General features: G+C 43.0%; 2 protein-coding genes across 16 annotated transcripts in view; one reads left to right on the forward strand and one right to left on the reverse strand.

Annotated features, from left to right (window-relative positions):
* LOC112267386 (alpha-2-macroglobulin-like) overlaps positions 1 to 20,116 on the forward strand; it is a 29,690-nt gene extending 9,574 nt beyond the window's left edge. Inside the window, exons 15-36 of the mRNA XM_042296558.1 lie at positions 6,406 to 6,555; positions 7,071 to 7,280; positions 7,534 to 7,609; positions 7,879 to 8,020; positions 8,246 to 8,471; positions 10,543 to 10,669; positions 11,157 to 11,278; positions 11,782 to 11,833; positions 11,990 to 12,073; positions 12,358 to 12,534; positions 12,903 to 12,984; positions 13,247 to 13,403; positions 13,951 to 14,025; positions 15,601 to 15,766; positions 15,845 to 16,041; positions 16,258 to 16,473; positions 16,681 to 16,799; positions 17,241 to 17,331; positions 17,516 to 17,584; positions 17,798 to 17,903; positions 19,633 to 19,672; positions 19,809 to 20,116. Coding sequence (XP_042152492.1) covers positions 6,406 to 6,555; positions 7,071 to 7,280; positions 7,534 to 7,609; positions 7,879 to 8,020; positions 8,246 to 8,471; positions 10,543 to 10,669; positions 11,157 to 11,278; positions 11,782 to 11,833; positions 11,990 to 12,073; positions 12,358 to 12,534; positions 12,903 to 12,984; positions 13,247 to 13,403; positions 13,951 to 14,025; positions 15,601 to 15,766; positions 15,845 to 16,041; positions 16,258 to 16,473; positions 16,681 to 16,799; positions 17,241 to 17,331; positions 17,516 to 17,584; positions 17,798 to 17,903; positions 19,633 to 19,672; positions 19,809 to 19,812 — 2,688 coding nt within the window. The 3' untranslated portion in view covers positions 19,813 to 20,116. The remainder of the gene's footprint in view (positions 1 to 6,405; positions 6,556 to 7,070; positions 7,281 to 7,533; positions 7,610 to 7,878; positions 8,021 to 8,245; positions 8,472 to 10,542; positions 10,670 to 11,156; positions 11,279 to 11,781; positions 11,834 to 11,989; positions 12,074 to 12,357; positions 12,535 to 12,902; positions 12,985 to 13,246; positions 13,404 to 13,950; positions 14,026 to 15,600; positions 15,767 to 15,844; positions 16,042 to 16,257; positions 16,474 to 16,680; positions 16,800 to 17,240; positions 17,332 to 17,515; positions 17,585 to 17,797; positions 17,904 to 19,632; positions 19,673 to 19,808) is intronic.
* Positions 20,114 to 27,375, reverse strand: part of LOC112266940 (pleckstrin homology-like domain family B member 1) — a 102,668-nt gene continuing 95,406 nt past the window's right edge. For 12 of the 15 annotated variants that reach the window (XM_042297277.1, XM_042297283.1, XM_042297276.1 and 9 more), the window contains 9 exons: positions 26,723 to 26,825; positions 26,227 to 26,319; positions 25,302 to 25,587; positions 23,764 to 23,854; positions 23,358 to 23,504; positions 23,023 to 23,242; positions 22,253 to 22,338; positions 22,058 to 22,087; positions 20,114 to 21,180 (listed from right to left, as the gene is read on the reverse strand). In XM_042297277.1, coding sequence (XP_042153211.1) covers positions 21,040 to 21,180; positions 22,058 to 22,087; positions 22,253 to 22,338; positions 23,023 to 23,242; positions 23,358 to 23,504; positions 23,764 to 23,854; positions 25,302 to 25,587; positions 26,227 to 26,319; positions 26,723 to 26,825 — 1,197 coding nt within the window. In that variant the 3' untranslated portion in view covers positions 20,114 to 21,039. The remainder of the gene's footprint in view (positions 21,181 to 22,057; positions 22,088 to 22,252; positions 22,339 to 23,022; positions 23,243 to 23,357; positions 23,505 to 23,763; positions 23,855 to 25,301; positions 25,588 to 26,226; positions 26,320 to 26,722; positions 26,826 to 27,375) is intronic. The other 3 variants (XM_042297281.1, XM_024444883.2, XM_024444888.2) reach the window with 3 other exon arrangements.

A 27,375-nucleotide genomic window follows, 5' to 3' on the forward strand; every position in this document is an offset into this window, starting at 1 on the left:
AAACACAGATTCAACTACAAAGACCAGGGAGGTTTTCCAGTGCCTCTCAAAGAAGGGCACCAGTTGGTAACAGATGCTGACAATCCCTATGAGCATGGTGAAGTTATTAATTAGGCTTTACTACAAAGATACAGGTGTCTTTCCTAACTCAGTTGCCGGAGAGGAAAGAACTGCTCAGAGACTCTACAATACTAACCTAAATGACAGAGTGAAAAGAAGGATGCCTGAACAGAATAAAAGTATTCCAAAACCTGCATCCTGTTTACAAGAAGGCACTTAAGTAATTCTGCAACAGAATAATGCAAAGAATATGAAGCGTTGCGTTTGGGGCAAAACCAATACAATGCTTGTCATCAGCAAGGGCTAAGAAACAGAATACAGCTATAAGCACAGGCAAAATCCTAGAGAAAAACCTGGTTCAGTCTGCTTTACAACAGACACTGGGAGACAAATTCACCTTTCAGCAGGACAATATCTTAAAACACAAGGCTATTTCTACACTGGAGTTGCTTACCAAGACGATATTGAATGTTCCTGAGGTTTGGTTATTATTATTAATATATATGTATACATTTTGAAGGCGGAAGTTTACAAACACTTTGGTTGGAGTCATTAAAACTCACAAATTTCTTGTTAACAAACTATAGTTTTGGCAGGTCGGTTAGGACATCTACTTTGTGCATGACACAAGTAAATTTTCCAACAATTGTTTACAGACAGACAATTGCACTTATCTTGGTCTTGGTTGATTTCTTTTGAATTTCCCATGATGTCAAGCAAAGTTTGAAGGTAGGCCTTGAAATACATCCACAGGTACACCTCCAATACCGATGGCCCGGCTAGCTGTCTGAATCTCCGTTACCCCAACCAACCTCACTACTCGCTGGACCCTTATGATCACTCGACTAAGCATGCCTCTCCTTAATGTCAATATGCCTTGTCCATTGCTGTTCTGGTTAGTGTTTATTGGCTTATTTCACTGTAGTGCCTCTAGCCCTGCTCATTATACCTTATCCAACCTTTCAGTTCCACCACCCACACATGCGATGACATCACCTGGTTTCAATGATGTTTCTAGAGACAATATCTCTTTCATCATCACTCAATACCTAGGTTTACCTCCAATGTATTCACATCCTACCATACCTTTGTCTGTACATTATACCTTGAAGCTATTTTATCTCCCCCAGAAACCTCCTTGGTCGTCTAGAACGTCCGGAACAGAGAGTAAAAGGAGGTTTCTGGCCTGTTCAACCTCTCTTTCGTGTCGTCTGAGATTCCCAAAGATTGGAAAGCAGCTGCGGTCATCCCCCATTCAAAGGGGATGACACTCTTGACCCAATCTGCTACAGACCTATATCTATCCTACCCTGACGCCTTTCTAAGGTCTTCAAAAGCCAAGTCAACAAACAGATTACTGACCATTTTCGAATCCCAACATACCTTCTCTGCTATGCAATCTGGTTTCAGAGCTGGTCATGCACCTCAGCCACGCTCAAGGTCCGAAACGATATCTTAACCGCCATCGATAAGAAACAATACTGTGCAGCCGTATTCATTGACCTGGCCAAGGCTTTCGACTCTGTCAATCACCACATCCTCATCGGCAGACTCAATAGCCTTGGTTTCTCAAATGATTGCCTCGCCTGGTTCACCAACTACTTCTCTGATAGAGTTCAGTGTGTCAAATCGGAGGGCCTGTTGTCCGGGCCTCTGGCAGTCTCTATGGGGGTGCCACAGGGTTCAATTCTTGGACCGACTCTCTTCTCTGTAAACGTCAATGATGTTGCTCTTGCTGCTGGTGAGTCTCTGATCCACCTCTACGCAGATGACACCATTATGTATACTTCTGGCCCTTCTTTGGACACTGTTAACAACCCTCCAGATGAGCTTCAATGCCATACAACTCTCCTTCCGTGGCCTCCAATTGCTCTTAAATACAAGTAAAACTAAATGCATGCTCTTCAACCGATCGCTGCCTGCACCTGCCCGCCCGTCCAACATCACTACTCTGGACAGTTCTGACTTAGAATATGTGGACAACTACAAATACCTAGGTGTCTGGTTAGACTGTAAACTCTCCTTCCAGACTCACATCAAACATCTCCAATCCAAAGTTAAATCTAGAATTGGCTTCCTATTTCGCAACAAAGCATCCTTCACTCATGCTGCCAAACATACCCTCGTAAAACTGACCATCCTTCAGATCCTCGACTTCGGCGATGTCATTTACAAAATAGCCTCCAATACCCTACTTAATAAATTGGATGCAGTCTATCAGTGCCATCCGTTTTGTTACCAAAGCCCCATATACTACCCACCACTGCGACCTGTGCGCTCTCGTTGGCTGGCCCCTTCATACTCGTCTCCAAACCCACTGGCTCCAGGTCATCTTCAAGACCCTGCTAGGTAAAGTCCCCCTTATCTCAGCTCGCTGGTCACCATAGCAGCACCCACCTGTAGCACGCGCTCCAGAAGGTATATCTCTCTTGTCACCCCCAAAACCAATTCTTCCTTTGGCCGCCTCTCCTTCCAGTTCTCTGCTGCCAATGACTAGAACGAACTACAAAAATCTTTGAAACTGGAAACACTTATCTCCCTCACTAGCGTTAAGCACCAGCTGTCAGAGCAGCTCACAGATTACTGCACCTGTACAGAGCCCATCTATAATTTAGCCCAAACAACTACCTCTCCCCCTACTGTATTTATTTATTTTCCTCCTTTGCACCCCATTATTTCTATCTCTACTTTGCACATTCTTCCACTGCAAATCTACCATTCCAGTGTTTTACTTGCTATATTGTATTCACTTTGCCACCATGGCCTTTTTTTGCCTTTACCTCCCTTATCTCACCTCATTTGCTCACATTTTATATAGACTTATTATTCTACTGTATTATTGACTGTATGTTTGTTTTACTCCATGTGTAACTCTGTGTTGTTGTATGTGTCGAACTGCTTTGCTTTATCTTGGCCAGGTCGCAATTGTAAATTAGAACTGGTTCTCAACTTGCCTACCTGGTTAAATAAAAGTGAAATAAATAAAATAAATAAAAAATTGACTCAAATGATGTCAATTAGCCTATCGGAAGCTTCTATAGCCATGACATAATTTTCTGGAATTTTCCAAGCTGTTTAAAGGCACAGTCAACTTAGTGTATGTAAACGTCTGACCCACTGTAATTGTGATACAGTGAATTATAAGTGAAATAATCTGTCTGTAAACAATTGTTGGAAAAATGACTTGTGTCATGCACAAAGTAGATGTCCTATCCGACTTGCCAAAACTGTATTTTGTTAACAAGAAATTTGTGGAGTGGTTGAAAAATGAGTTTTAATGACTGCAACCTGAGTGCATGTAAACTTCCGACTTCAGCTGTACAATGACACCTTTGTTTTTAAGCCCTTGATTTCTAAACCCTTGATATTATTGGATCTGATTTTAATCGCTTACATTTCGATGGCCATAATAAATAGATATAGTGATAGTGGACTACCTTGTTTTACTCTTCTTGACAGTTTAATACTTTTTGAGAAGTAGCCGTTATTTACAGTTGTACACCTAGGGTTATTATCCATAACTTTTAACCTATTTTATGAGATTCTCCAAAATGGAAATATTCCAGGCATTTCTATATAAATTCCAGTCGTACTTTATCCAAAGCCTTTTCAAATTCAGCTATGAATGTTGCTGTTTTGACTTAAATCGGCTTGAAAATCTTTCGCAAGACTTGAAAATGGCTGTCTAGCAATGATCAACAATCAACTTGACAGAGCTTGAGGATTTATTTTTATGGGCAAATATTGTCAATTCAGCTGTGCATTGGGCTGTTGCGGTGACTGTATTACCGCCGCTCCATCGGTCATGAAGGCAGTCAAATTCCACGTGACCGTTTAGTCACGTTAATTAGGCTTCTCCAAGTTCTGATGCTACTGATGGTCATTAGTAGCCTACCAAACTTGCTAACTGCCTGGTACTCGGCACTCTATTGTCCCTCTAATCACTCTGACATCAATGCAAATGTATTGAAAATTGAATCAAACACTTAATGAGAGCCCATGAGCTCATTTTGCAAAACATTTCTATAGGCTATGCGATTGCACGAGAAAACAACAGTGATTGCCTCTACTAAAAAGAGGAGGATTCCATCAGCTTTCCTATAGACTAGGCCTACTATATTTATTTCTCAACTTTCCTAATGTTAAGCACATTGTTTATCTTTAGAACAAGAGTATAGCCTACCCGGCTGGCATGAAAATGAACCATGGGAAAAGTGTCCTCCATTTGTTATTTAAGTGCTTAGATGAATTTTTTTCCTGCTGCCCCTGTTTCGAGACTGGACCACTATCATGCACCTTTCTAAATCCAAACAAATTTCTCTCACACATTATTTAGTATGTAAAGTCAAGATTAAATCAAGAATAGGCTAATATTGTCACCCATCAGACTATCACTTGTGAATTATATATTATCACTTGTGAATAATGCCCAGCATAAGAAACTGCCTTTTTTTGCACTTTAAAAAAAATCATAGTCGCACACCTCATGTAGCCTAGTCCATAGGCCTATATGTTTTGACAAGGGTTGTATCACAACTAAAGTGGCCAAATAACTTCTTAAAATGAAGCGCTTTAATACGCTTTACAAGGGGTTTAGAGCCTGACTGGCATACATAAGCAGCGCGTGAGTTTGGGGAAGAAAATGTTCACTATAAGAATGCACCTTTCTAATAAAAGCATTACATGCATAATCTCATTTGCGGTCAATTTTGATAATGGTGTTTTCCCGCTAGTGGAACATTTGCGCTTATAGCCTACTGCCATGTGCGCTTTGCTGCGCTTATATTTTGAAGAAATAGGCTAATAGTTTATCAACATTTTAAGCTGAACGTTCGGATTTGTTTCGTCAGCCACAGTGCGTAAAAAATATTTTTTTATGCTAGAGGTTGTATTAATTTGGGATTTATTGCACCCCACAACTTTCCCAGACTATGTTTGGAATATTTATTTATTGCACGGAATAGAATAGGTCGACTTTTGTACTATAGGGGATAGAAGATTGACAAAAGCTAGAGCTTTTGCTGTTCGTTAGGCCTACTCATCTTGTTGGCAAACAAAAAGTAAATGTGAACAGTTCTTCCATTATCTTCAATATGCACCTCGCAATTGTATAAGGACGAGCGCAGTTGCATCCCCGATGTGTCTGTCTTCGCTTGTAGCCAGTGAGAGAGGTCCGATCACGTGACGTAGAGCCATGTGAGTGAGAGGCGCAGTCGAAGGGCACAATGCAGCACTCCGGGCCGCAAAAGGCATGGATTTTTTTTAGGGTGCATTACAGCCACAAAGGGGATGCCGCCGTGAAATGCGAGGCATTATCAAGTGCTTGTCAAATTGTGAATGAGAGACTGATGAAGTGTGTCCATCCTGCGCTATAAACAAAGCAGAGCTTATGCCTTTCAAACGACTTTTCAAATGATCATTAGTCATCATGCAGCCTTACAATGTATTAAAAATCAAAACATATAGCCCAACGTTTGTAGAACAACTAAAGTTACATTAATAACTCTAAATTAAGCATATAGGAATACCTATTTCTTTGTTAACCGCTCAACACAGAATAGCCACATATGCGTACTCCCTCAAAACGTTTGAAGAAAATATTTATATTTTATTCAGCTTTGTTCAATTGTATTGTTCATACTATAAAATAATATCAAATAATGCCATGGAATTATAAGCAAATCATGTCTGCTAATTAACTAGTGTAACTCATAGCCACATCAGGACCTAACATAAGGACAACTCAGAGTATGCTGTTCTGTTCTTCTGAAATGGACTACATTTTCTTCATATCATGCTTCTTTAGACCTGTCTAAAATAAATAATGGATTTATTGTGAAGGTGTAGGCTATATTACATGGATTTATTAGACTTTTTAAAATGGATGTATGCTATGTATGTAAGCCAGGAGATGCTAAATGTTTGTTCATTAACGGTCAATTACCATGAGGCCGAACAGTTATTTGCTTGACAATCACCGGCTGACAACATTTTGTGACTGCCACAGCCCTAGGTGCGCAATAACTCAAAAAGACTCACAGCTGTAATCGCCACCAAAGGTACTTATACAAAGTATTAACTCGGGGGAGAAATACTTATGTAAATTAGATTTCTGTATTTAATTAAATACATTTGCGATCATTTTCTAATAACGTGTTTTCACTTTGTCATTATGGGGTTGTGTGTGTGTGGATGGGTGAGGAAAAAATACATATTTAATCCATTTTGAATTCAGGCTGTAACACACAAAATGTGGATTATGTCAAGGAGTATGAATACTTTCTGAAGGCACTGTAGATATGTTTAAACATTTTCTGTGATGTCTCATCCTTTTCTCCTCTCCAGGTGTCCCTGAAGTTCTCGTCCCTCCAGGAGTTGCCAGGGGAGAAGACCTCTCTGAGCCTCCAGGCCCACCCAGGGTCTCTGTGTTCTCTCAGGGCCATCGACCAGAGTGTGCTGCTGCTGCAGCCTGAACAGGAGCTCAGCCTAGACTCTGTACGTTCTCCATGGTTCTGCATCCCAAATGGCTCCCTATGTAGTGCACTACTTTTAACCAGGGCCTCATTGTGGACAGTGCACTATATATAGGGGGCCATTTGGGACAAGACAGCCCATCACATTCACTTACTAACCATTGACTCACCACACTAAGCTGAAGCCTAACCATGATCACACACACCACCTTTGGCATTGTTTTTGTGCACCCATGTTTTTCAAGGTGGGATTCGGCTCATTTTCAGCTTCCTCTAATCATGTCTATACCACTGTCTGATAATTAAAGTTTAGAAGTTTTAACTTGTGGGACTATTTAGTTGGTTCTGTTGTACCACTAAATTGAGTGCAGATAAAGTATTGGCTATATGCATTTAACCCAGGTGTTATCCTATGCACTAACATTGTCCTAACTATGTACTGACCCTATGACCATGCACCGACCACGCTCTGACTGTCAAGATGCTGCGGGTTATTAAGTCAGTATTACTAGAAGTATATTACTTCCCTCTCTGCAGGTCTTCAGTCAGCTGCCTGTTCAGAAGTTGTCTGGATATTCATACATGGTAGAAGACCCCTACCCATGCCTTCGATATCCTCCAAGATTTGAAGAGGCGACGATTAGGCCCCTTCCACCTGTACCAGAGTTGGTTGTACCTGATTGGGGGAGACGCTCATTCAGGTTTGGCCCCAGCGACGACAAAAACGATGTCTACAGCATCTTTAAAGTATGAGACTCAAATAAGTTTGTCTGTTTTGAAAATGTATATGAAAGACTCAGGCTAAAATGGCATCTTTGTAAAGTAGACACTGAATTAATTAAAATAGAATGCTGTCTATGAAGTGACTTTTCAGAAATAAGTAAAAAGATGTTTGGTTTTAAATTGATTCAACCAATACCCACATAATTGAGCAAAACTGAAATACAGGTATGATCTGGCCTTTACACTGACTGTTCTATTGCTTTACTTCTCATTTTAGGAAGTTGGAATCAAGATCCTGACCAACTCTGACGTGAAAAAACCTTACCACTGCAACACAGTCTTTCCAATGGAAGGTATTCTGTTTATATACTGTGTATGATAATACTGTGTTCTCAACATGGCTCATCCTAATATAGCTACTACTGTACCTTTTCCAAATTATATTCTGTCTACACACCATTTATATTCCCACTCTAATATCTACTTGAATTGTTTGTTCTTAAACTTTTATTTGTATTGTTGGACCTAGTAATGCCAGTGTTTCGCTGCACCTGACAAAATGCCTGCAAATCTGTATTTGATATGCTAATGTATAAACCTTCCTAGTCTCAACCTAATGAAGGATTTGTTTCTATTTACAGCTCGTCCATGAACATGATGCCAAATGAGGAGCGCGCACAACCCTCTGGTGCCTCTGACAGGCCTAAGGAGACCGTCCGCACGTACTTCCCTGAGACCTGGATCTGGGACCTGGTTCCTGTGGGGTAAGCTTTCTGACAGACGCCATATTTGTAGTCCAACACACATTCCTTTCCATGGGGTGCTGGGCTGACCATGCCTACTAAAATGGCAATACTGAAACCACAGGCATGTCTTTGTCCTAGGGGTTGATTTAAAAATAATCACCTAGTCTGCTATTTTATTGACCATGTTATGTGTTCTGATGTTAATATACATGGTTTTTATTGCGCCTTTTTCACCACGACCAGACTTACAGGAAAAGTGAATGTTGAGAAGACTGTCCCAGACACCATCACTAAGTGGGCTGCAGGGGCGTTCTGTACTTCCTCAGTGGGTTTTGGCCTGGCTCCCAACACTGGCCTCACTGCCTTCCAACCCTTCTTTGTGAGCCTGACGCTGCCCTACTCTGTCATCCGGGGGGAGATGTTCACACTCAAGGCCACAGTGTTCAACTACCTCTCCAAGTGTATCATGGTAAGCCCTCCCAGGGTTGTCTCTTTCTTTACCTCTCCAGTCCCACTTCATTTGGGTAGACCAGGGGTAGGCAACTAGATTCAGCTGCAGGCCAATTTGTGTTGGAGCAAATGGTCGGGGGGTGGGGGCAGATGATGACGATAACGAAACAGCATCGACTGAGTTCCTCTGTCCAGTGTCAGTTATTTTGCCCATCTTAATCTGTTAAACAGCATCGCAAACTGAGTTCCTCTGTCCAGTGTCGGGTTTATTTTGCCCATCTTAATCTGTTAATTTTATTCTGGTTTGGCCAGTCTGAGATGGCATTGAATTTTCATTTTTCGAGTTTTCTTTGTTTCTGCCTGTAATCAAACCCAGAAATGATACTCTAGTCTAAAGAAGGCCAGTTTTATCAGCACAACAGTTTTCCGCTGTGCTAACATAATTACAAAAGGGTTTTCCAATGATCAATTAGCCTTTTTAAAATTCTAAACTTGGATTAGCTAACAAAACCTGCCATTGGAACACAGGAGTGATGGTTGCTGGTAATGGGCTGATGTAGATATTCCATTAATAAATCTGCCGTTTCCAGCTACAATAGTCATTTTATAGTTAGTAGTTTTTTAAAACAATTTTGTACATTGTATAATAGTGATGACAACTCAACTATGAAATAACACATGGAGTAACAAAATGTTAAACAAATCAAAATAGATTTTGTATTTGAGATTCTTCAAAGTAGCCACCTGTTGCCTTGACAGCTTTGCACACTCTTGGCTTTCTCTCAACAATCTTCAGGAGGTAGTCACCTGGAATGCATTTCAATTACCAGGTGTGCCTTGTTAATTTGTGAAATTTCTTTCCTCTATAATGCGTTTGAGCCAATCAATTGTGTTGTGGTATACAGAAGATAGCCCTATTTGGTGAAAGACCAAGTCCATATTATGGCAAGAACAGCTCAAATAAGCAATGAGAAACAAGTGTCGTTCCTTTAAGACATGAAGGTCAGTCAAAACAGAAAATGTCAAGAACTTTGAAAGTTTCTTCAAGTGCAGTTGCAAAAACGATCAAGCGCTATGATAACTGGCTCTCACGAGGACCGCCACAGGAAGGGAAGACCCAGACTTGCCTCTGCTGCAGAAGATCAGTTTATTAGTTACCAGCCTCAGGAATTGCAGCCCAAATAAAGCTTCAGAGTTCAAGTAACAGACATCTCAACATCACCTGTTCAGAGGAGACTGCATGAATCAGGCCTTCATGGTGAAATTGCTGCAAAGAAACTACTACTAAAGGACACCAATAAGAAGAGACTTGACCAAGAAAAACAAGCAATTGCTATTAGACCAGTAGAAATCTGTCCTTTGGTCAGTCCAAATTTGAGATGTTTGGTTCCAACCGCCATGTCTTTGATACGCAGAGTAGGTGAACGGATCTCCGCATGTGGTTTCCACGTGAAGCATGGAGGTGTGATGTTGTGGGGGTGCTTTGCTGGTGACACTGTCTCTGATTTATTTACAATTTAAGACACGCTTAACCAACATGGCTACCACAGCATTCTGCAGCGATATGCCATCCCATCTGTTTTGCACTTAGTGCAACTGGACAATGACTCAAAACACACCTCCAGGCTGTGTAAGGGCTGTTTGAGCAAGAAGAGCAATGGTGTGCTGCATCAGATGACCTAGCCTCCACAATCACCTCAACCCAATTGAGATGGTTTGGGATGCATGGACCGCAGAATGAAGGAATAGCAGCCGTACTGGGGCTCAGCATATGTGGGAACTCATGAAGCTGGTTGAGAGAATGCCAAGAGTGTGCAAAGCTGTCATCAAGGCAAAGGGTGGTTACTTTGCAGAATCTAAATATATTTTAACACGTATTTTTTGGTTGTCATAGTTATGATGTCTCTATTCTACAATGTAGAAAATATAAAGAAACCCTTGAATTAGTTGTTTTTGCTAAACTTTGGGGGAACAAATCACTCACGAGCTGGTTTTGGCCCATGAGCTGCCTGTTGCCGACAATCTATAGACGCTCTGACGTTTTTGAGAAATCTAGTAAAGTTGCAATTGACCCCATGTGTTTCTCCTAGGTGAAGGTGACTCTAGCTGAGTCGAACCAGTTCACAGCCAGGCCATGTGAAGGCTGCCAGTACACACTGTGTCTGTGTGCTGAAGAGAGCAGGACCTTCAAGTGGATCCTCACCCCAACTGCTCTAGGTGAGCCATACAGTACTCTGCCAATCTATCACAAGGCTCTTGCAATAGACTCCATGTACTCCCTACACCTAGGCCCTTACCCCCTAACCCTTTGTTTGCAGAGCTGTAAGGTGTTAGAAATATGGTAGAAGCTCCACTACACTGCTTATACCCATCCACACCTTTCAAATAGTGAAGGGTTAGGGCCAGAGGGGTAGGGAGTGATTTGGAAGCAGTGATGCTCCTGTAAGACAGGGTTGTTGACTTCACACAGCTCTCGTTAGACTGAAATTTACGTTGTTGACGTTTATCTGATACACAAATTCCTTGAATATGACATGCTCAAAGATCTCCCTCAGGGGTTATCAGAGAAATGGAGGGATGGAACAAAGGAGGGAACAGTTGAGGCTGGAGGTAGTGGGTGAAAGGGAGCAAGCTGATGGAGGGGCAGGTTCATGTGTGACTGGTCTAGACTGGAATGTTAATGTTTCCCTGGACTGAACTATAGGGGAGGTGAGTGTGAAAGTGAGCGCCGAGGCATTGAAAACTGAGAAGCTCTGCGGCAACGAGGTGGCCACGGTGCCAGAGAAAGGACGTATTGACACCGTTGTGCAAACACTGCTGGTGGAGGTGAGTGTCTGTCCTGTATAGCAAGTCCACTGTTTTTCTCCCACATTAATTAAAAAGAGATCTGGGTTTTCAGTAACACTAGGGCAAGGGTGACTACAGTACAATTTATATCCCCTGCTATTTTATGTTACATATTTTGATGCGAGGAGACAAACCTGGTTTGGTGTTTCAAGCCCAAATGCAGTTAGACTCCGGCCCATGCATAATAACTTGAAAATGTGTATATATTTTTAAGAAATAATTACTTGGTGCATATATTTTACATTTTAGATTAAGCTGTATAGCTGGACCTACACAACAGACAGTCTGGGATGTAGACTTAGCTTAACATTGGTCTACGTTTCAGGTTTAAAACGTTTGATTAACTTTGATTTTGGAGTGAAATGTACCTTTAAGTGGTTACCATATAAATTCTATGGTAGAATTAACTTGCGTTGTCATCATGAGACTTTTTAAAAATGTTTTACATATCTTTTGGTGCCGTTTCCCTTTCCCGCTATCAGGCCGAGGGAACCCAGGAGACGGTCAGCCACAACGCTCTGCTCTGCCCTGCAGGTAATCTCCTGGCGTCTATCAGACATACGTTCTCATAATTACCCCGATGATTAAGTTGACGTGCATTTGTTGTGGTTTAGATGACAGATACTTTTTAATTGGTTAAAACGGTTCTCAAGTCACTCAGTCTCTTGTTTATCTGTCTCGCGTCACCAGAGGGCCCAGTGGAGAAGGACATCTCTCTGAAGCTGCCTAAGGTGTTCGTGGAGGGCTCTGCCAAGGCCTCCCTCTCAGTACTGGGTGAGAATTATCCATCTGTTTTGCTGAATTTTCACACCTAACTATTTTAAGTTCTAACATTTTCAGGATATGTTTTCCATTTTGGTGCAGATGAAGTGTAGGCAAGGATTTTTCATCCCTCTATTCATGGAAGTGGATATTCCACCTGCAGATCTATGATTGCCTTAAGGTTATGGGTGAGGATCAGGATAAGCATTGGCTATTTTTATGGTTAAGGTAAGAAATGGGCCTCTGCTGGTCGACTATCCACTGCGATTGTCTCAATGGTTGGTCTCTTTCACCAGGTGACCTGATGGGTCGGGCCATGAAGAACCTGGACAGCCTGTTGCAGATGCCCTATGGCTGTGGAGAGCAGAACATGGTGCTTTTTGCTCCCAACATCTACATCCTCAACTACCTGCAAAGCACCAGGCAGCTCACCAAGGAGATCCAGACCAGGGCCACAGGCTTCCTAGAAAGTGGTGAGTGAGCTGGATCCAGTTCAGTAAGGCACAACATGTGTTGCAAAGAAAACCAAGCAATTATCAGACCTGTTCAGTTACAGCCTAAAAATGACAATCTTCTTACTGGACACAACCCTGGTGACATGGACTGCAACGGTTATTGAAATGTTTAATGGCACACGTAGCATGCCCTGGGATATGACAATATAATTTGCAGTAAGCCTTGTACTTTTTAAATAAGCTGTCTGGTCCTGTGTGCATCTCACCTCTGACTAGCAACAACCTGTTCTTTATATTTGGCTCTGAACCAGTTAACGTCACCTTCCACATACAGTACAAGTCCCTAGAAGGAGTGTCTTTGTTCATTTGGCCATTTGTGTTTGCAGGCTACCAGAGAGAGCTCAACTACAAGCATGACGATGGCTCCTACAGTGCCTTTGGGAAGAGCGATGAGTCTGGAAACACGTGGTCAGTTCAATTGTCCTAATACCTTCTTACATTATTCCTCAATTTACTTCTCTTTTTTTTAAGTCATGAAAATGACGTTAGATTATAGGGGGTTGCAGTATGTTATCAAGGTAAGAATGTGATGGTCTCAAATACATACTAGTATGTGCTATCGCAAATATAGTTGGCTTCAGCACACACAGTATGGCTACTAGCTTCTGTTATCGAGTCTATGATCCATAGTTTAGGCAAGGCTCACGACATCTGACCTGTGTCCACTCAGGCTCACCTCCTTTGTGCTGAAGTCCTTTGGAGGGGCCAAGCCCTACATCTTTGTGGACCCCGCCCACATTGCCCAGGCCAAGGCCTGGTTGGCCAGTCACCAGCAGACGGATGGCTGCATCGCGTCAGTGGGGAAACTCTTCCATAACGGCATGAAGGTAAAGGGGAGTCAGACCTCAGTGGGTAATAAGAGGAGTATTATACTGCTGCCACCAAATGTGAGAAGGTGACGTTATGGGCAGAGATTCAGCAGGAGGTTCTGGTGCAAGTGTCCCCTTCTATTTAGAGTGCAATGGTGGAGTCTGCATAAAATCCTAGATGACTAACAAACAAAAGACTTGATAACAACACATAGGTTAACATCAAATATGAATACTTTACATACTTCATATTGCACTGACTTGTAGCAAAATGTACTGTTCAGGAGGACCTTAGGACCCCACGTGTGCCCCAAAGGAGCACATACTGAGCACAAGAATCCCAAGCATGTTTTAGCCGGTCCTGAGAACACACCACCTCCCTAAAGGGACCTCAGTCTGACTAGTCCCAACAGCATTTGTGCATCTCCAAAACAGTACAGTTTTTTTGTGCACCATTATGTGAATGTTTTAAACAGTGCAATGTTTTTACCTGATATCAATGTGACTTTGAAACTAACACCTTGGAGTACTGTATGAAGTTTACTGGCATCCTTTGCTGTCATAGGGAGGGGTTGGGGATCAAGTGTCACTCACTGCCTACATCACCGCTGCACTGCTGGAGCTGGATGGCAACACTTCTGTGAGTTATCACCTCTTTCATATCCAAGTATTTAAAAAAAAATCTTATTGAATAACAAGGCCACATTTGGTGCTTTTATCAAAACATGAACGGCCCTAGTGGATATTTCTGCTTAGCCGTCCAACTACTTCACACAATTCTAAATAAGATGATATCACCCACAGAACACCTCACTTGCCATATATTCTAATTTGTTAAACATCCCAATATAACAGTTCCTTCTGGAAACGTATTCAGAATTTTGTTACATTAGCCGTAACATTTTTTAAATCCTCAGCGATCTACACACACTACACCATAATGACAAAGCGAAAATGGGTTTGTAGAAATGTTTGCAAATGTATTGAAAATTTAAAAAAAGATTCCTTATTTACACAAGTATTCAGATCTTCTGCAATGAGACTTGAGATTGAGCTCAGGTGCATCCTGTTTCCATTGATCATTCTTGAGGTGTTTATACAAGTTGATTGGAGTCCACTTGTGGTAAATTCAATTGATTGGACTTGATTTGGAAAGGTGCACACCTGTGTTTATATATATATATGTGCATGCCAGAGCAAAAACCAAGCCGTGAGGTTGAAGGAATTGTCCATTGAGCTCCGAAACAGATTGTGTTGAGGCACAGATCTGGGGAAGGGTACCAACACATTTCTGTAGCATTGAAGGTCCCCAAGAACAGTGGCTGCCATCATTCTTAAATTGAAAAAGTTTGTTACTAATAAAGACTCTTCCTAGAGCTGGCCGCCTAGCCAAACTGAGAAATCGGGGGAGAAGGGCCTTGGTCAGAGGTGATTAAGAACCTGACGGTCAGTCTGACAGATTTCTGGAGTTCCTCTGTGGACATGGTTGTCCTTCTGGAAGGTTCTCCCATCTCTGCAGCACTCCACCAATCAGGCCTTTATGGTAGAGTGTCCAGATGGAAGCCACTCCTCAGTAAAAGGCAGATAACAGCCCACTTGGGGTTTGCGAAAAGACTCTCAGACCATGAGAAACAAGATTCTCTGGTCTGATTGAACTCTTTGGCCTGAATGCGAAGGGCCATGTCTGGAGGAAACCTGGCAACATCTCTACGGTGAAGCATGGTGGTGGCAGCATGCTGTGGGGGTGTTTTTCAGTAGCAGGGACTGGGAGACTAGTCAGGATCAAGGCAAAGATGAACAGAGCAAAGTACAGAGGTCCTTGATAACCTGCTCCAGAGTGCTCAGGACCTCCGACTGTTTTGCCTCTGGAGAGACCTGAAAATAGCTGTGCAGTAACACTCCCCAACCAACCTGACAGAGCTTGAGAGGATCTGCAGAGAAGAATGGGAGAAAATCCATAATATGTTTTTGTCCAATTCTTCTCTGCAGAGCCTCAAGCTCACTGTACACAGTATATTCACTAGTTAATTTATTTATATTGCTAACATTCAGTACTCATACCCGTATTAAAAACGTGATAAAAGGGCTGCGTTGTATTCATTAGGGAGCGCAATGGACAACCCATTTCTATTGGTCCAGATATTCCCTCATTTCAATCAGTGTTCCTCTGTTTGGTGCCTAATAAACACAATCCTGTTGTCTGTTGGTGTGTCAGGACCCCATGGTGGAGAAGAGTTTGATGTGTCTGAAGGCAGCAGTGTCTGACAAGCTGGAGAACACCTACACCATAGCCCTGCTATCTTACACCTTCACCCTGGCCCAAAACCAGGACATGAGGGCCAAGCTCATCACCCACCTGGACAAGATAGCTGCTACCTCCGGTATGTCTTGTCTCTTTGTGAAAATGTATGTCTCTACCTTTCTGACTGCTGGGAAACTGACAATGAAAATTCCCACAGGTGGCAATCGTCACTGGGAGAGAGCAGAGGCTTCTGGGACGAAGACTGACTCTCTGGAGGTGGAGATGACATCCTATGTGCTGCTGGCGCTGCTCTCCGGTCCCACCATGCCAGGCTTTGGGCTGGAATACTCCATTGGCATCGTCCGATGGCTGGCCCAGCAGCAGAACCCCTACGGAGGATTCGCCTCCACACAGGTACTCTATTGGTCTGGTAGACATTTATTCACTCTAGCAACTCCTCTGCCAATAGATCCTACTGTTAGTACATGGATCACACCAAATCCTTATTTGTATATGAAATGTAGCAAATTGGACATTTGTATTAAAGCCTTTACAATCATTTCACAACACATGGATTTCCTTGAATTGTTGTGCTGAATTTGATTTCCCCCCCCCGCCCTCTGTCACCAGGACACAGTGGTAGCACTGCAGGCCCTGGCCAAGTACGGTGCTGCCACCTTCCGTCCAGAGGGCGCTAGTATAGTCAGTGTGAGCTCGGCCGGCGGCCTGAAGATGAAGTTTACTGTGAATCAGAACAACAGGCTGCTCTATCAGGAGGAGCAGCTGAGGGAGGTCCCTGGGGACTACAACATCAAGGCACAGGGCAAGAGCTGTGTGTTTGTGCAGGTCAGGCTCCAGTCGTTTTTCCCTTTGCTGCCTCTCAGTACTGCATGTACTGAGTATCTGGTTTGTGTTCAGTAGAGCACACTGTTGCACAAAAACTAACGTTTCAACCCTAGAATTTCAGCATTAATGGTAATGCATGTGTACTACTGTTCATTGAAATGTGTATGTTGATTTCATGCATCTCAGTAGTATCGTCTGTCTTTTCAGATCGCCATGCACTACAATATTCCCCCTCCTCCTGACTTCTCTGCTTTCAACATCTCAACACAGACGCTTGGGAAATGTGACGGCACCAAGAAATCTCTGATCGTGTCTGTGGCTGTCAGGTACAGTGGTATTCCTTTTACCCTTGAAATAGCAGCTGAAAATAATGACTGAACCACCAGTGTGTAGATGCATTTTAAAATGCGTGTTTAAAGCTGCACTAACTTTTTCGGCGACCTGACCAAATTCATGTAGAAATTAGTTATAGATCTGTCGTTCTCATTGACAGCAAGTCGAAGAAGTGCTAGATCTGTTCTGTGCTTCCCATTAAGTATCGTTTTCATCTTTTCCTTTCGGTTTTGAACGGCATAAAATAAAACCTGTTTGGTTACTGAAAATATATTTCAAAGCGGTTTAGATGGTCCAATGATTTTCTTGTTTTGTCACTAACTTTGCTAAAATTTGACTAGTTAGCTTAAGCTATCAGGAAATGTCAGAGCGATTCCTGCATATTTGCACCTTTAAGATAATATCCATCCTTCATCTGACTCTGTGACTGACAGGTACAATGGTCGGCGAAAGGAGACCAACATGGTGATCATCAATGTCAAGCTTCTCTCCGGCTTCGTCCTGGACAAGTCCTCCCTCGGGCCTGTGAGTCAATAAGAGAACCTCAGTTTAGGGAACACTCCTGGCCCTAAGTATAATCCCCTTGAGGATTAGTTGATGTATAACATGATAATGGCGTCTGTTCTAATTGTAATGCCAGTATTTGTCCTTCGAACGTTTCAGTTGAACTGTCTATGACACAATCTTATCCTGTGTTCTGTTCTTCCAGTTGAAAAATGACCCCACTGTCAAACGTGTTGACCTGGAGGAAGGACATGTCATCATCTACCTAGATGGGGTAGGAACATGAATAATGAATGTTGCATCTAAACGGGGCTGTCTTTATCGGTTACAGAACCAAGTTGGATGTGGTCTCATTTGCATCTACACACTGGATTTAACTTGAACAGTAACATCAAAGTAAGACTGTAGTGGAGGTTTTACACAGTAACACTATGTGAATCTATAACATTGAACTGCAATGTCAAATGTATTATTCCTTTTCTTCCAGCTCAAGCAGAAGGAAACGAAGACGTACAGCCTGGCCATAGAGGAGGATGTGCCTGTGAGGAATCTGAAACCAGCTGTGGTGAAAGTGTATGACTACTACCAGACAAGTAAGAATTCCATCTAACACAGTGAAATGTGTAGGGTTGCCAAGAGCTTTAAATAAATGACGTGGTTTTCCCAAAATCCCGACTGGAGGATTCACAGAAAAGGGAGAATAAGCAGGATATCCATTATCTTCCAATCAGGATTTATGGAATACCAGGGTATTTAAGTTTCCTGTAATTCTGCAACCTTAAGTGATTTCATTCGCAGAAAACATTGTGCTCCCCAAGGGTTTTCATAAACTCATACTCTTTCTCAAATGGAAAAAGATTAACACTGAACTAGATATTAGACCGTGTGTCAAACCCATTCCAGAGGGCCGAGTGGGAGTTTTTGCTCCGCCCTTGTAAATGTTTGAATTAAGGTGACCTATTTGTTATTTTACCAGGTAAGTTGACTGAACACATTCTCATTTGCAGCAAGGACCTGGGGAATAGTTCCAGGGGAGAGGAGGGGGATGAAATTAGTAAGGAAGTCCCCTCACCTGGTTGTCTACGACTTAATTGAGAGAAACTAAATCCAGCAGACGAGGCCCTCCATTAAATGAGTGACACCCCTTGGATTAGACCATAAGTGTCAACTTGTTAGCTTTTACTAGAAATGCACTGTGATGCAAAAAAAATGTCCTCACTGTCAACTGCATTTGTTTTCAGTAAACTTAACATGTTCATACAAATATTTAAACAACTAAGACATGTTACTCCACCAAGGCACCTGCAAGTTCCCGGACACTTCTGGTGGGAATGGCCCTCGCCCTCCGATCCAACAGGTCCCAGACGTGCTCAATAGGATTGAGATCCGGGCTCTTCACTGGCCATGGCAGAACACGCACAGAACGAGCAGTATGGCTGGTGGTATTGTCATGCTAAGATGAGCCTGCAGGAAGGGTACCACATGAGGGAGGATGTCTTCCCTGTAACGCACAGCGACGTTGAGAGAGCTTGTCATTGCAGGCATGTCCGACGATGCTGTGACGCACCGCCCCAGACCAGACCACGACGGACCCGCCGACTCGATCCTGCGCAAGAGTACAGGTCTCGGCGTAACGCTCCTTCTTTCGATGATAAACGCCAATCTGACCATCACCCCTGGTGAGACAGAACCGCTACTCGTCAGTGAAGAGCACTTTTTGCCTGTCCTGGCTGGTCCAGCGATGGATTGCGCCCATAGGCGACGCTGTTGCCAGTGATGTCTGACGACCTGCCTTAAAAACAGGCCTACAAGACTTCAGTCTGAGCACTGATGGAGGGATTGTGCGTTCCTGGTGTAACTTGGGCGGCAGTTGCCATACCGATCCTGTGCAGGCGTTACACGTGGTCTGCCACTACGAGGATGATCAGCTGTCCGTCCTGTCTTAGGCGTCTCACAGTACGGACATTGCAATTTATTGCCTTGGCCACATCTGCAGTCCTCATGCCTCCGGCGCATTCACGCTGTCTATAAGCTGTTAGTGTATTAACGACCATTCCAGAAGCATAGGAAAGTGTTAACTCTTACTAATCTTTGATAAACAAAGGGATGCTTTTTTTTTTGTCTAATGGAATACCAGTTTCCAAACCACCTCATTCTCTGAAATATTTGCTACTGGCATACGTGTCAAGGTTACGTACATAACTCCGGTTCATTGAAAGGAAACAAGACATCACCAGTATGGGCCCATTTGTTCACCCCTGCAGTGGGAATGAATTATCATTATAAAGGAACTGACCTCCTGTTCCTCTTTTCTGTTCTCAGGTGATGAAGCTGTGAGTGAATACAGCTCCCCGTGTGCAGAGTAGGTACATAACAAACTACATTTCTAATACTTTCATTTCACAAACTGAAATTTGTCATATCTAAATTTGTCAGTTAAGCTATGAGTAAAATCCTAGGCAAAGCAGGGAATAGTATATTGATTGTCATTTTCACAGGTGATCGTCAATGAAGTGTGACAGACAGCCGATCAAGCTGACTGGACCTGGGCTCAGCCAATTGCTTTCCTATTTAGGAAGCATGTTTTTTTGGCAGAGCTCATAAAATGGAGGGGTTCTATTTGGTGCATACAGTTCCTGGTTACACATTGACCAACTTGTAATCTGTTTAACATTAAGTGAACACAATTGAATAGCTGGGCCTTAAGATTTTACCTCTACTTCTGTTGTAATCCTGCTAAAGTGATTGTAGTGTTTCTACTGCAAATTGAAATGTTAATAAAACCATGCTATGGATTCAAAACAAATGTTACAGAGTCTGGTTTAATAGATCTGAATTGAGAATCCATACATGAAAGTGTACAGTCAACATATGGTGTGTCAGATGGGAGCTATGTTCAACAGTGCGGGAGACTAGATGTATACTGTTAACTGAAGAGCCTTGGCCATTAGACTTCTTTTGAAATGTATTTTTGTACAATACTGGTTGAATGAGTGACATTTTACAGTATAAAACCTTTTTCTAGCATTGAACATTTGGTTATACCCATTTCGGTTTGGGGAAAATATATCAAGGTCTTTTCTCACACTTGAGTGACATGGTTAACCATAAACCATAAAGAAATACAACGTCAAGCTACCAGATCATGACATTCTAAAGCGGAAGCAATTTGACCTGGCGTCACCACCTATCCAATCAGATCTACAGGGGGGCTGGAACTTACTGTTCAGTGACAATAACTGACTAGGATTATGACCAAGGCACAGAATGATTAGCATTATTGTACTGTTTGGTCTCAGTGGAATGGCTGTCATCAGGACTTGGCAACATTAGTGGAATCTAGTTCAGCAGTAAGCCGATGGCTCAACAGTTCGTCTTCCTCACTGGTTTCAATGAGGTTTATTCTCCACTATTCCAGTGTAAAAAAAAAAAGTGAACTATTAGACACTGATACACAAAGTAGGTCTCAAGCAAGAGCCTGTAACACTCAATTTGGCAAAAATAAAGGCTTTTGAGCAGAAAGTCTGACATTGGTTATATACAGTGTCTTTTTCAATCTGCGGGCAGAAGTAGAAAAACGTCTATTGTAAAGTGATTTCAAAATAGATACAATGAACGTAACAAGGCAATTTCCCAATACTGGGAGAGGATAAGGCCTGAGTCTATTGAAGTGTGTCCCAGCTGTCTCCTTATGATCGTTTCACTGCTAGGCCACCGTACACAAGTCTCTTAGTTCATGAACTGCGTGTAGCCCTCTGCTCCAGTTACTATAACATCCATCCATATCCTCATGGCCTCCGGGGCAGAGGCCACCATGTAGTAGAGTCTGTCGTGAGTCTTCACACAGAAGGTCAATGAGGGATTGGGGCTCTGGGATTGCAGGGGAGAGAGAGGTCAAAAGGTCAATAATGTGGCGATGACATGGTCATTTAATGACTCGGTTAGAGCGTTGGACTAGTAACAAAGGTTGCAGTTAACTAGGCAAGTCAGTTAAGAACAGTAGGTTACATTGTCTCCGATTCAACTACAGTACTAGAGCTTGGTTACAAATAAATGTAGTGCACCCATTGTACTAATTCAATCATATCTTAAACAACCCCAAAACCTGTGTATTACATTTGCCCATATCTTTTTTTTCAAAAACTGATCGTCTCGATGGACAATGGGGCATCTATGCCGACAGTCACACTACTGAACCGGTTAATAAGAATTCAGCCTTACGCTGCTCCACCACACACGCCTCTCTTTGAAACTAAGGCAGGAGCTCAGAAAAGTGCTGAAGGAGAGTCAAAACAGGATGCAGTATAGTCCACACACCATAAGACACCCAATGCACATTTTACAGTTGCACACATGCACTTAGTTCATAAGCTATATACACACACACCTGGATAATCCACCCATATTTAGTCTGTTTTAATTGAAGGGACAGATTCAAACAACCAATTCCACAGAGGAAGGGAATTATCACTAAGGCTTGCTTTGGCAAACAACTCCAATGCAGGAACTAAAGACGAATGTGAGGATCCAGAGGTGCACTGTTCTGTAATGGCTGTGGGTTTTCATTGTGTCTTGTATTAAACATGCATGATCACACCCCTGGTGGGTATTCAATGGAATATGTAGAGCTGACACAAATCCTTATTCCACATGATACACTTCTGTGTAAACAACCAAACACGCACTTGGGTAAAGAGGGCAGAGAACAAGCAATGGGTGAGTTCACTGAGACAAAAGTGGTACGTACATTGGTCAAATTGAGGTTGAAAAATATTTTCTGTGAAACCAGTCAGTAAAAGCAAAAGAGTGAAGAGAAATGAAAGCGTGGAAGAAGCACAGTACAGTATTGCATCAGTACAGTGAAAGTATAAAAAGAAAAGTGATTATAGAATTCATTTGGTTCCGTATAAAGATTGTTCTCCGAGTGTTGGGTAGAAAGTACCTTCGTGGCGCTACGCAGGTGATCGTAATAGACCTCTTCAATGGCCTGGAAATAGATGACTCCTTTCAGTTTGGTCTCGTGCTTGTCTGTTGAGTAAATTAACATGACAAAATGCTTGGGTAAAAATATCACATTTGCGATTTCTAGAGTAGTTTCTTTGATGACAGAGAGAGAGAGTCATGGAATATACTATATGTAGTGTAAAGGGGCAATGTTTCCCCTTTAGTGGAGACTGCATTCACAGTAAACACGGAATGTCTGCTTAAATCAGAAATGACCTTTAATTTATAAATCGCAGAATTTGTAACGCTTCAGCGTTGCAGATTGAATAGAGCCCCTGATTTCGAAATTCTACCCTTATGGTAAAATATAGCAGCTCATTTCATCAACCACTACAAAAACACAACCAGGGGTAACTTTATGCCCCCTTTACCTTCAGGCATAAACTGCACTAGATCCTTGCTACAGAAAAATAATAAAACCGTAACTTTCTAGGAAAAGTAGTTGCAATTTTAAATTGAATAATTATTTTATAATTTGCATATTACTGTATCTAAAGCCTGCTACCAAAGCACTACCCACAAATGTGTATTTCCCTTCTGTATCCTAATGCTCATATCTATCAAACTCATTTACACCACCTTTCACAAATACAGTCTACATTAAGGTCAAAGGGTATGAATATGCCATCTACTGTATCTCCCATTGGCTCGATCCGAGCATTAGCAGCGCACTAATGTGTTTGTATATAAATGGCAGCATTTTCTTACCAACGTAATAGGACAAGGTCCTTTTGAGGCGGTCGAAGACAAACCAGCGTTTCTTCCACGACTTGATCTTGCCGCCCATCTTGACCAGGTAACCCTTACACATCTTGTCTGTGAGGATCACGTGGTGAGAGGTCTCCACGTTGTGGCCGGATGACTCGATGTGGGAGCGCAGGTCAAACTCCTCCTTGCGGATGGGCAGGTAACGAGTCATAGGACGGGCCTGAGGAAAGGAGGAAACAAACTTGTAACGAGTGTTTCAAAAGCCTGTACGACTAACAGGATGAGAGAGAGATCTCAAACTGTATATTCTTTTTGTTATTGTGCCTCAGGCTCACCTGGGAGAAGTTCTTGCTCCTCATCTTCACCTCCTTGTCCACCAGCTGCTGCCTGTGCACCGTCTCGTCCTGCAGCCTCTTCTCAGCCTCCTCGCGCCGCCTCCTCTCCTCCTCCAGCATCTGCCTACGGGCATGGCTCTCTCGCTCCTGGAGAGAAGGTGGAAAAAGATCATGAACATAGGCCCTTTTTACATCAGCAGTTGTCACAAAGTACTTTACAGATACCCAGCCTAAAACCTCAAACACCAGGCAATGCAGAGGCACAGGAAAGAATGCAGGAAACTGGGAAGAAAGAGGAATCAGGCTCCGAGGGGTGGCCAGTCCTAATCTGGCTAGAACACTGAAGTAAAACATCAGTATGGGATCTGATAGGAAGCTAGCCATGGCATGTGAGGTAGTGTCTTACTCTGGATTCTATGAGCCTGGCCTTCTCTAGGTGGGCTTCCTTCAGCATCTTCTCCATCTCCTCGATCTTCAGCGCATCCATCCCACTGGCACTGCAAACCAGACACAGTCAGAGATACATCTCAAATAGCAATGACATCCATGGGTTACAGTGTATTAATACTCTTAAGTCCTAAAACTGTGTCCCGTTCGGAAAAACCAGCCCCAAAATGGCTAAAGATCATCAAGCTTCTTACATAGGAACCAAGTAAGTCCTAAAACACCGTTCATCACTGGTCATAGTAAGTTACTATGTGGACACTAACTACCACAAACAGTTATTAACTATCACCGAGTGTTATAAAATGGGTCATGAAATGTGTAACTGTTTAGAGATTCAATGCTGTATACACTGGAAATGTCCCGTCTTGGACAGGTTGTGTTCATTAAGGTCAACATTCTAAAACGTTTTGCAACAGAAGACGAATGACTGTTTCTCATTGGACATGTCCAGATAGTAACCTCTCTGCTTTGGACAGTTTATTTTCCATTTCCTGCCTACTGAACACAACCCTAATGAGTGCTTAGGCCTGACGATTACAAGCCATCTTTGATGTCCTGTTTTAGAGTGGAGAAACAGCTGTGCTTTCACCAGGTGCAAAGGGAATGGACACATCTGTCTTGTCTGTGTGCGACCACACAGTCACTCACCCAAATGTTTAACTGGCCAAAATACAAATGTTGACTTTTAACCAATCACAGACAGTAAAGGGAACATCCCTTCTGCTGTAGCCTACACATGTATCCAGTCTTGCATCCCAAATATCACCCTATTCCCTATATAGTGCACTACTTTTGACCAACGCTCAAAGGCTCTGGTCAAAAGTAGTGCACTATATAAAGAATAGGGAGCCATTTGGGCACAACCCAGTGTGATCACCTAAGCCAGGATCATAAAATATGGTGAATAAATTATTTGGGAGAAAGGCAGTGTTCAGCAAACAGTCTCTGGCATGTGTTTACGGAAGAGCGTTTCGCTGTTCATAATGGTCGGCGATAATTCATGCACGACAACAAACTTGACGAGTTCTGTATGAACTGGGAAAACCTTTTGACTGTGATAAAGACGGCATGTTTGAACTAGATTTAGAGAAATATTTTCAATTTTTCACACTATCGTGTCGACTGAAACCAAACTGCGCTGCCTCGGATACTTTACACATCGACCTTTTCCGCATGGTTCCAGCACACCAGCTCAGGACAGACAACCTGGGTTAGTTCTGCTCAGTAGTGTAAAAAGCCCTCTATTGTACGTTAAATATCCACTAGAATAGTGATAACAGTGGATGGACAACAGCTGAGCAGACACACAGGCTTCTTTTGTCACTATTAGACAGACTAATGATACGCGACACAGCTTAACAGATGGTGCACAATTCACAGTCAGACCGGACGTGGGGAGGAGTCATTTGACCCATGTGGTTACTTGTCACAGATCTCTTGGCAGAAATTAGCCAGTGTGAGTGTATTCCAGGATATGCATGTGTGTGTTTCTCTGACCTGGACATGTTGTCAGGGGAGCAGGCAGAGTTGTTGCCTGTGGAGACGCTGGTGTCCATGCTGTCGGAGCTCTCCAGGCTCAGTGTGTCGTACGGCTGCTCGCCCGCCGATGGCGGCTGGTGGTGCAGGATGGAGTGGTGCACCATGGGAGGGCCGTGGGCGTGTGAGGGGGCGTAGAGGTGGGTCTGAGAGCCGTGGAGCGCATCCCACTGGCACTGGGCCTCCACTGCAGCCCGCTGCTTCAGCTCAGCCAATCGACGCCGCTGCTCCTCGATCACCTGTTGGCCTGAGGGTGGAGGGAGAGAGCTGATCTGTGGCTTGCTTGATCACATCCAGCAATACCCTATCATGTCAGTTCCAGGATATATGGCAGCGCTCTCAGCATGCAGACACACACTCACCCCCTAACCAACTCTCTCACACACACGATTCATATCCACTTGCCAAGCAAAAAGTCATGATCATCAGCATCACCCAGCTATGAAGGGGCAGTAAACCTAAAGATTACATGGACTCACAGGCAAAGTAGGATACCACAGGTCAGCGACAGATGAAACCAGGCCCCACACATACATATGTTGTATGTTTGATGTACTTGGCATTATCAAAAGCCCAAGCTCAATTCAGCCAGCAACATGTTTCCTCATCACCAAAGCTTCCGTATGTACAGTAGCAGCAAAAATACAAATACTACATGATCAAGTCATCTTCAATTCAAAGCCATGCTCGCTATCCATGATATAACTGACAGACATCTAAAAACAGCTGAAAAGTTAAAAGGGGAACAAAAGGTGGCCCCGACAGTTGAAAAGCACTGCTTCCACCGAACGCATGCATTGTTGATTCTCAGCAGGAGGATGGAGACAGACATGAACATGGAGAAGAAGGGAGAGTTTATATGAGTTGAACACGAGACCAAACCCACTCCCAGGTTGAGTGGTCTGTCTGTCTATCTGTCTGTCTGTGGGATTGTCCATGGTGGAGCAGGGAGTCTCAGACGTGGAAGGCAAGGAGGACTCTGTGACAGAGTGGAGGACAGTAATGGAGAGAGGGATGGTTGGGATAGAGGAACGGATGGACAGGGTGACAGAGAGACAAACAGGACAACATGGTGGTTAAATAGGAGCTGGAGGAGGCAAGCGAGAGAGGGGTCGCAACCATGGAGGAAGAGACTGGGTGAGGGGGAAGTGGGGTGATGGAGACAGGGACAGGGTGTGGTTTCTCTGAAGCATGACAGGAAATCTTGAAATAACAAACAACAAATGTGGTTAACAGAAACCTGGAGAGGACCATCTTAAACACATTATAACTATACTAGTTCCATGTTGATGTTTACTGCTGGAACCCTAGAAGGAAACTCTTGCCTCAGACCAGAACATGGGACAGAGTAGCCTGGTGTAAACCTCCCAAAAGGCGGTTACCTTTCTGCTGTAAGGCTAGCGCTCTCTTGGTCTCTATGTCCTGCATGGTGGCAGCCAAGTTCCGTGGCAAACTGCCTGTACTGTTGGGAACCATCAGTGGGCTCTGGAAGGACACAAAAGAAGGAGAGTGATTGATTAAATTCAAAATTGGGGTGGCAGGGTAGCCTAGTGGTTAGAGCGTTGGACTAGTAACCGAAAGGTTGCAAGTTCATATCCCCGAGCTGACAAATCTGTCATTCTGCCCCTGAACAGGCAGTTAACCCACTGTTCCTAGGCCTTCATTGAAAATAAGAATTTGTTCTTAACTGACTTGCCTAGTTAAATAAAGGTAAACGAAAAAACAACAATTAAAAACGCATACAACAACATTTCAATGCAATGGAAGTACACATATTAAAAACCATCAAGGTTTACACAAAAATACTTACTTCCAACGTGGTTGTCACTGACTGGCCAAGAAGACATTCAGTGAATGGGACTTACATAAAACATTTTAAAATGTTATTATTTCACCTGTATTTAACCAGGTAGGCTAGTTGAGAACAAGTTCTCATTTACAACTGCGACCTGGCCAAGATAAAGCAAAGCAGTGAGACACAAACAACAACACAGAGTTGCACATGGAATATGCTATGCATTAACCTTTGACGCAT

The sequence above is a fragment of the Oncorhynchus tshawytscha genome, linkage group LG14, assembly GCF_018296145.1.
Source record: "Oncorhynchus tshawytscha isolate Ot180627B linkage group LG14, Otsh_v2.0, whole genome shotgun sequence".
NCBI lineage: Eukaryota > Metazoa > Chordata > Actinopteri > Salmoniformes > Salmonidae > Oncorhynchus > Oncorhynchus tshawytscha.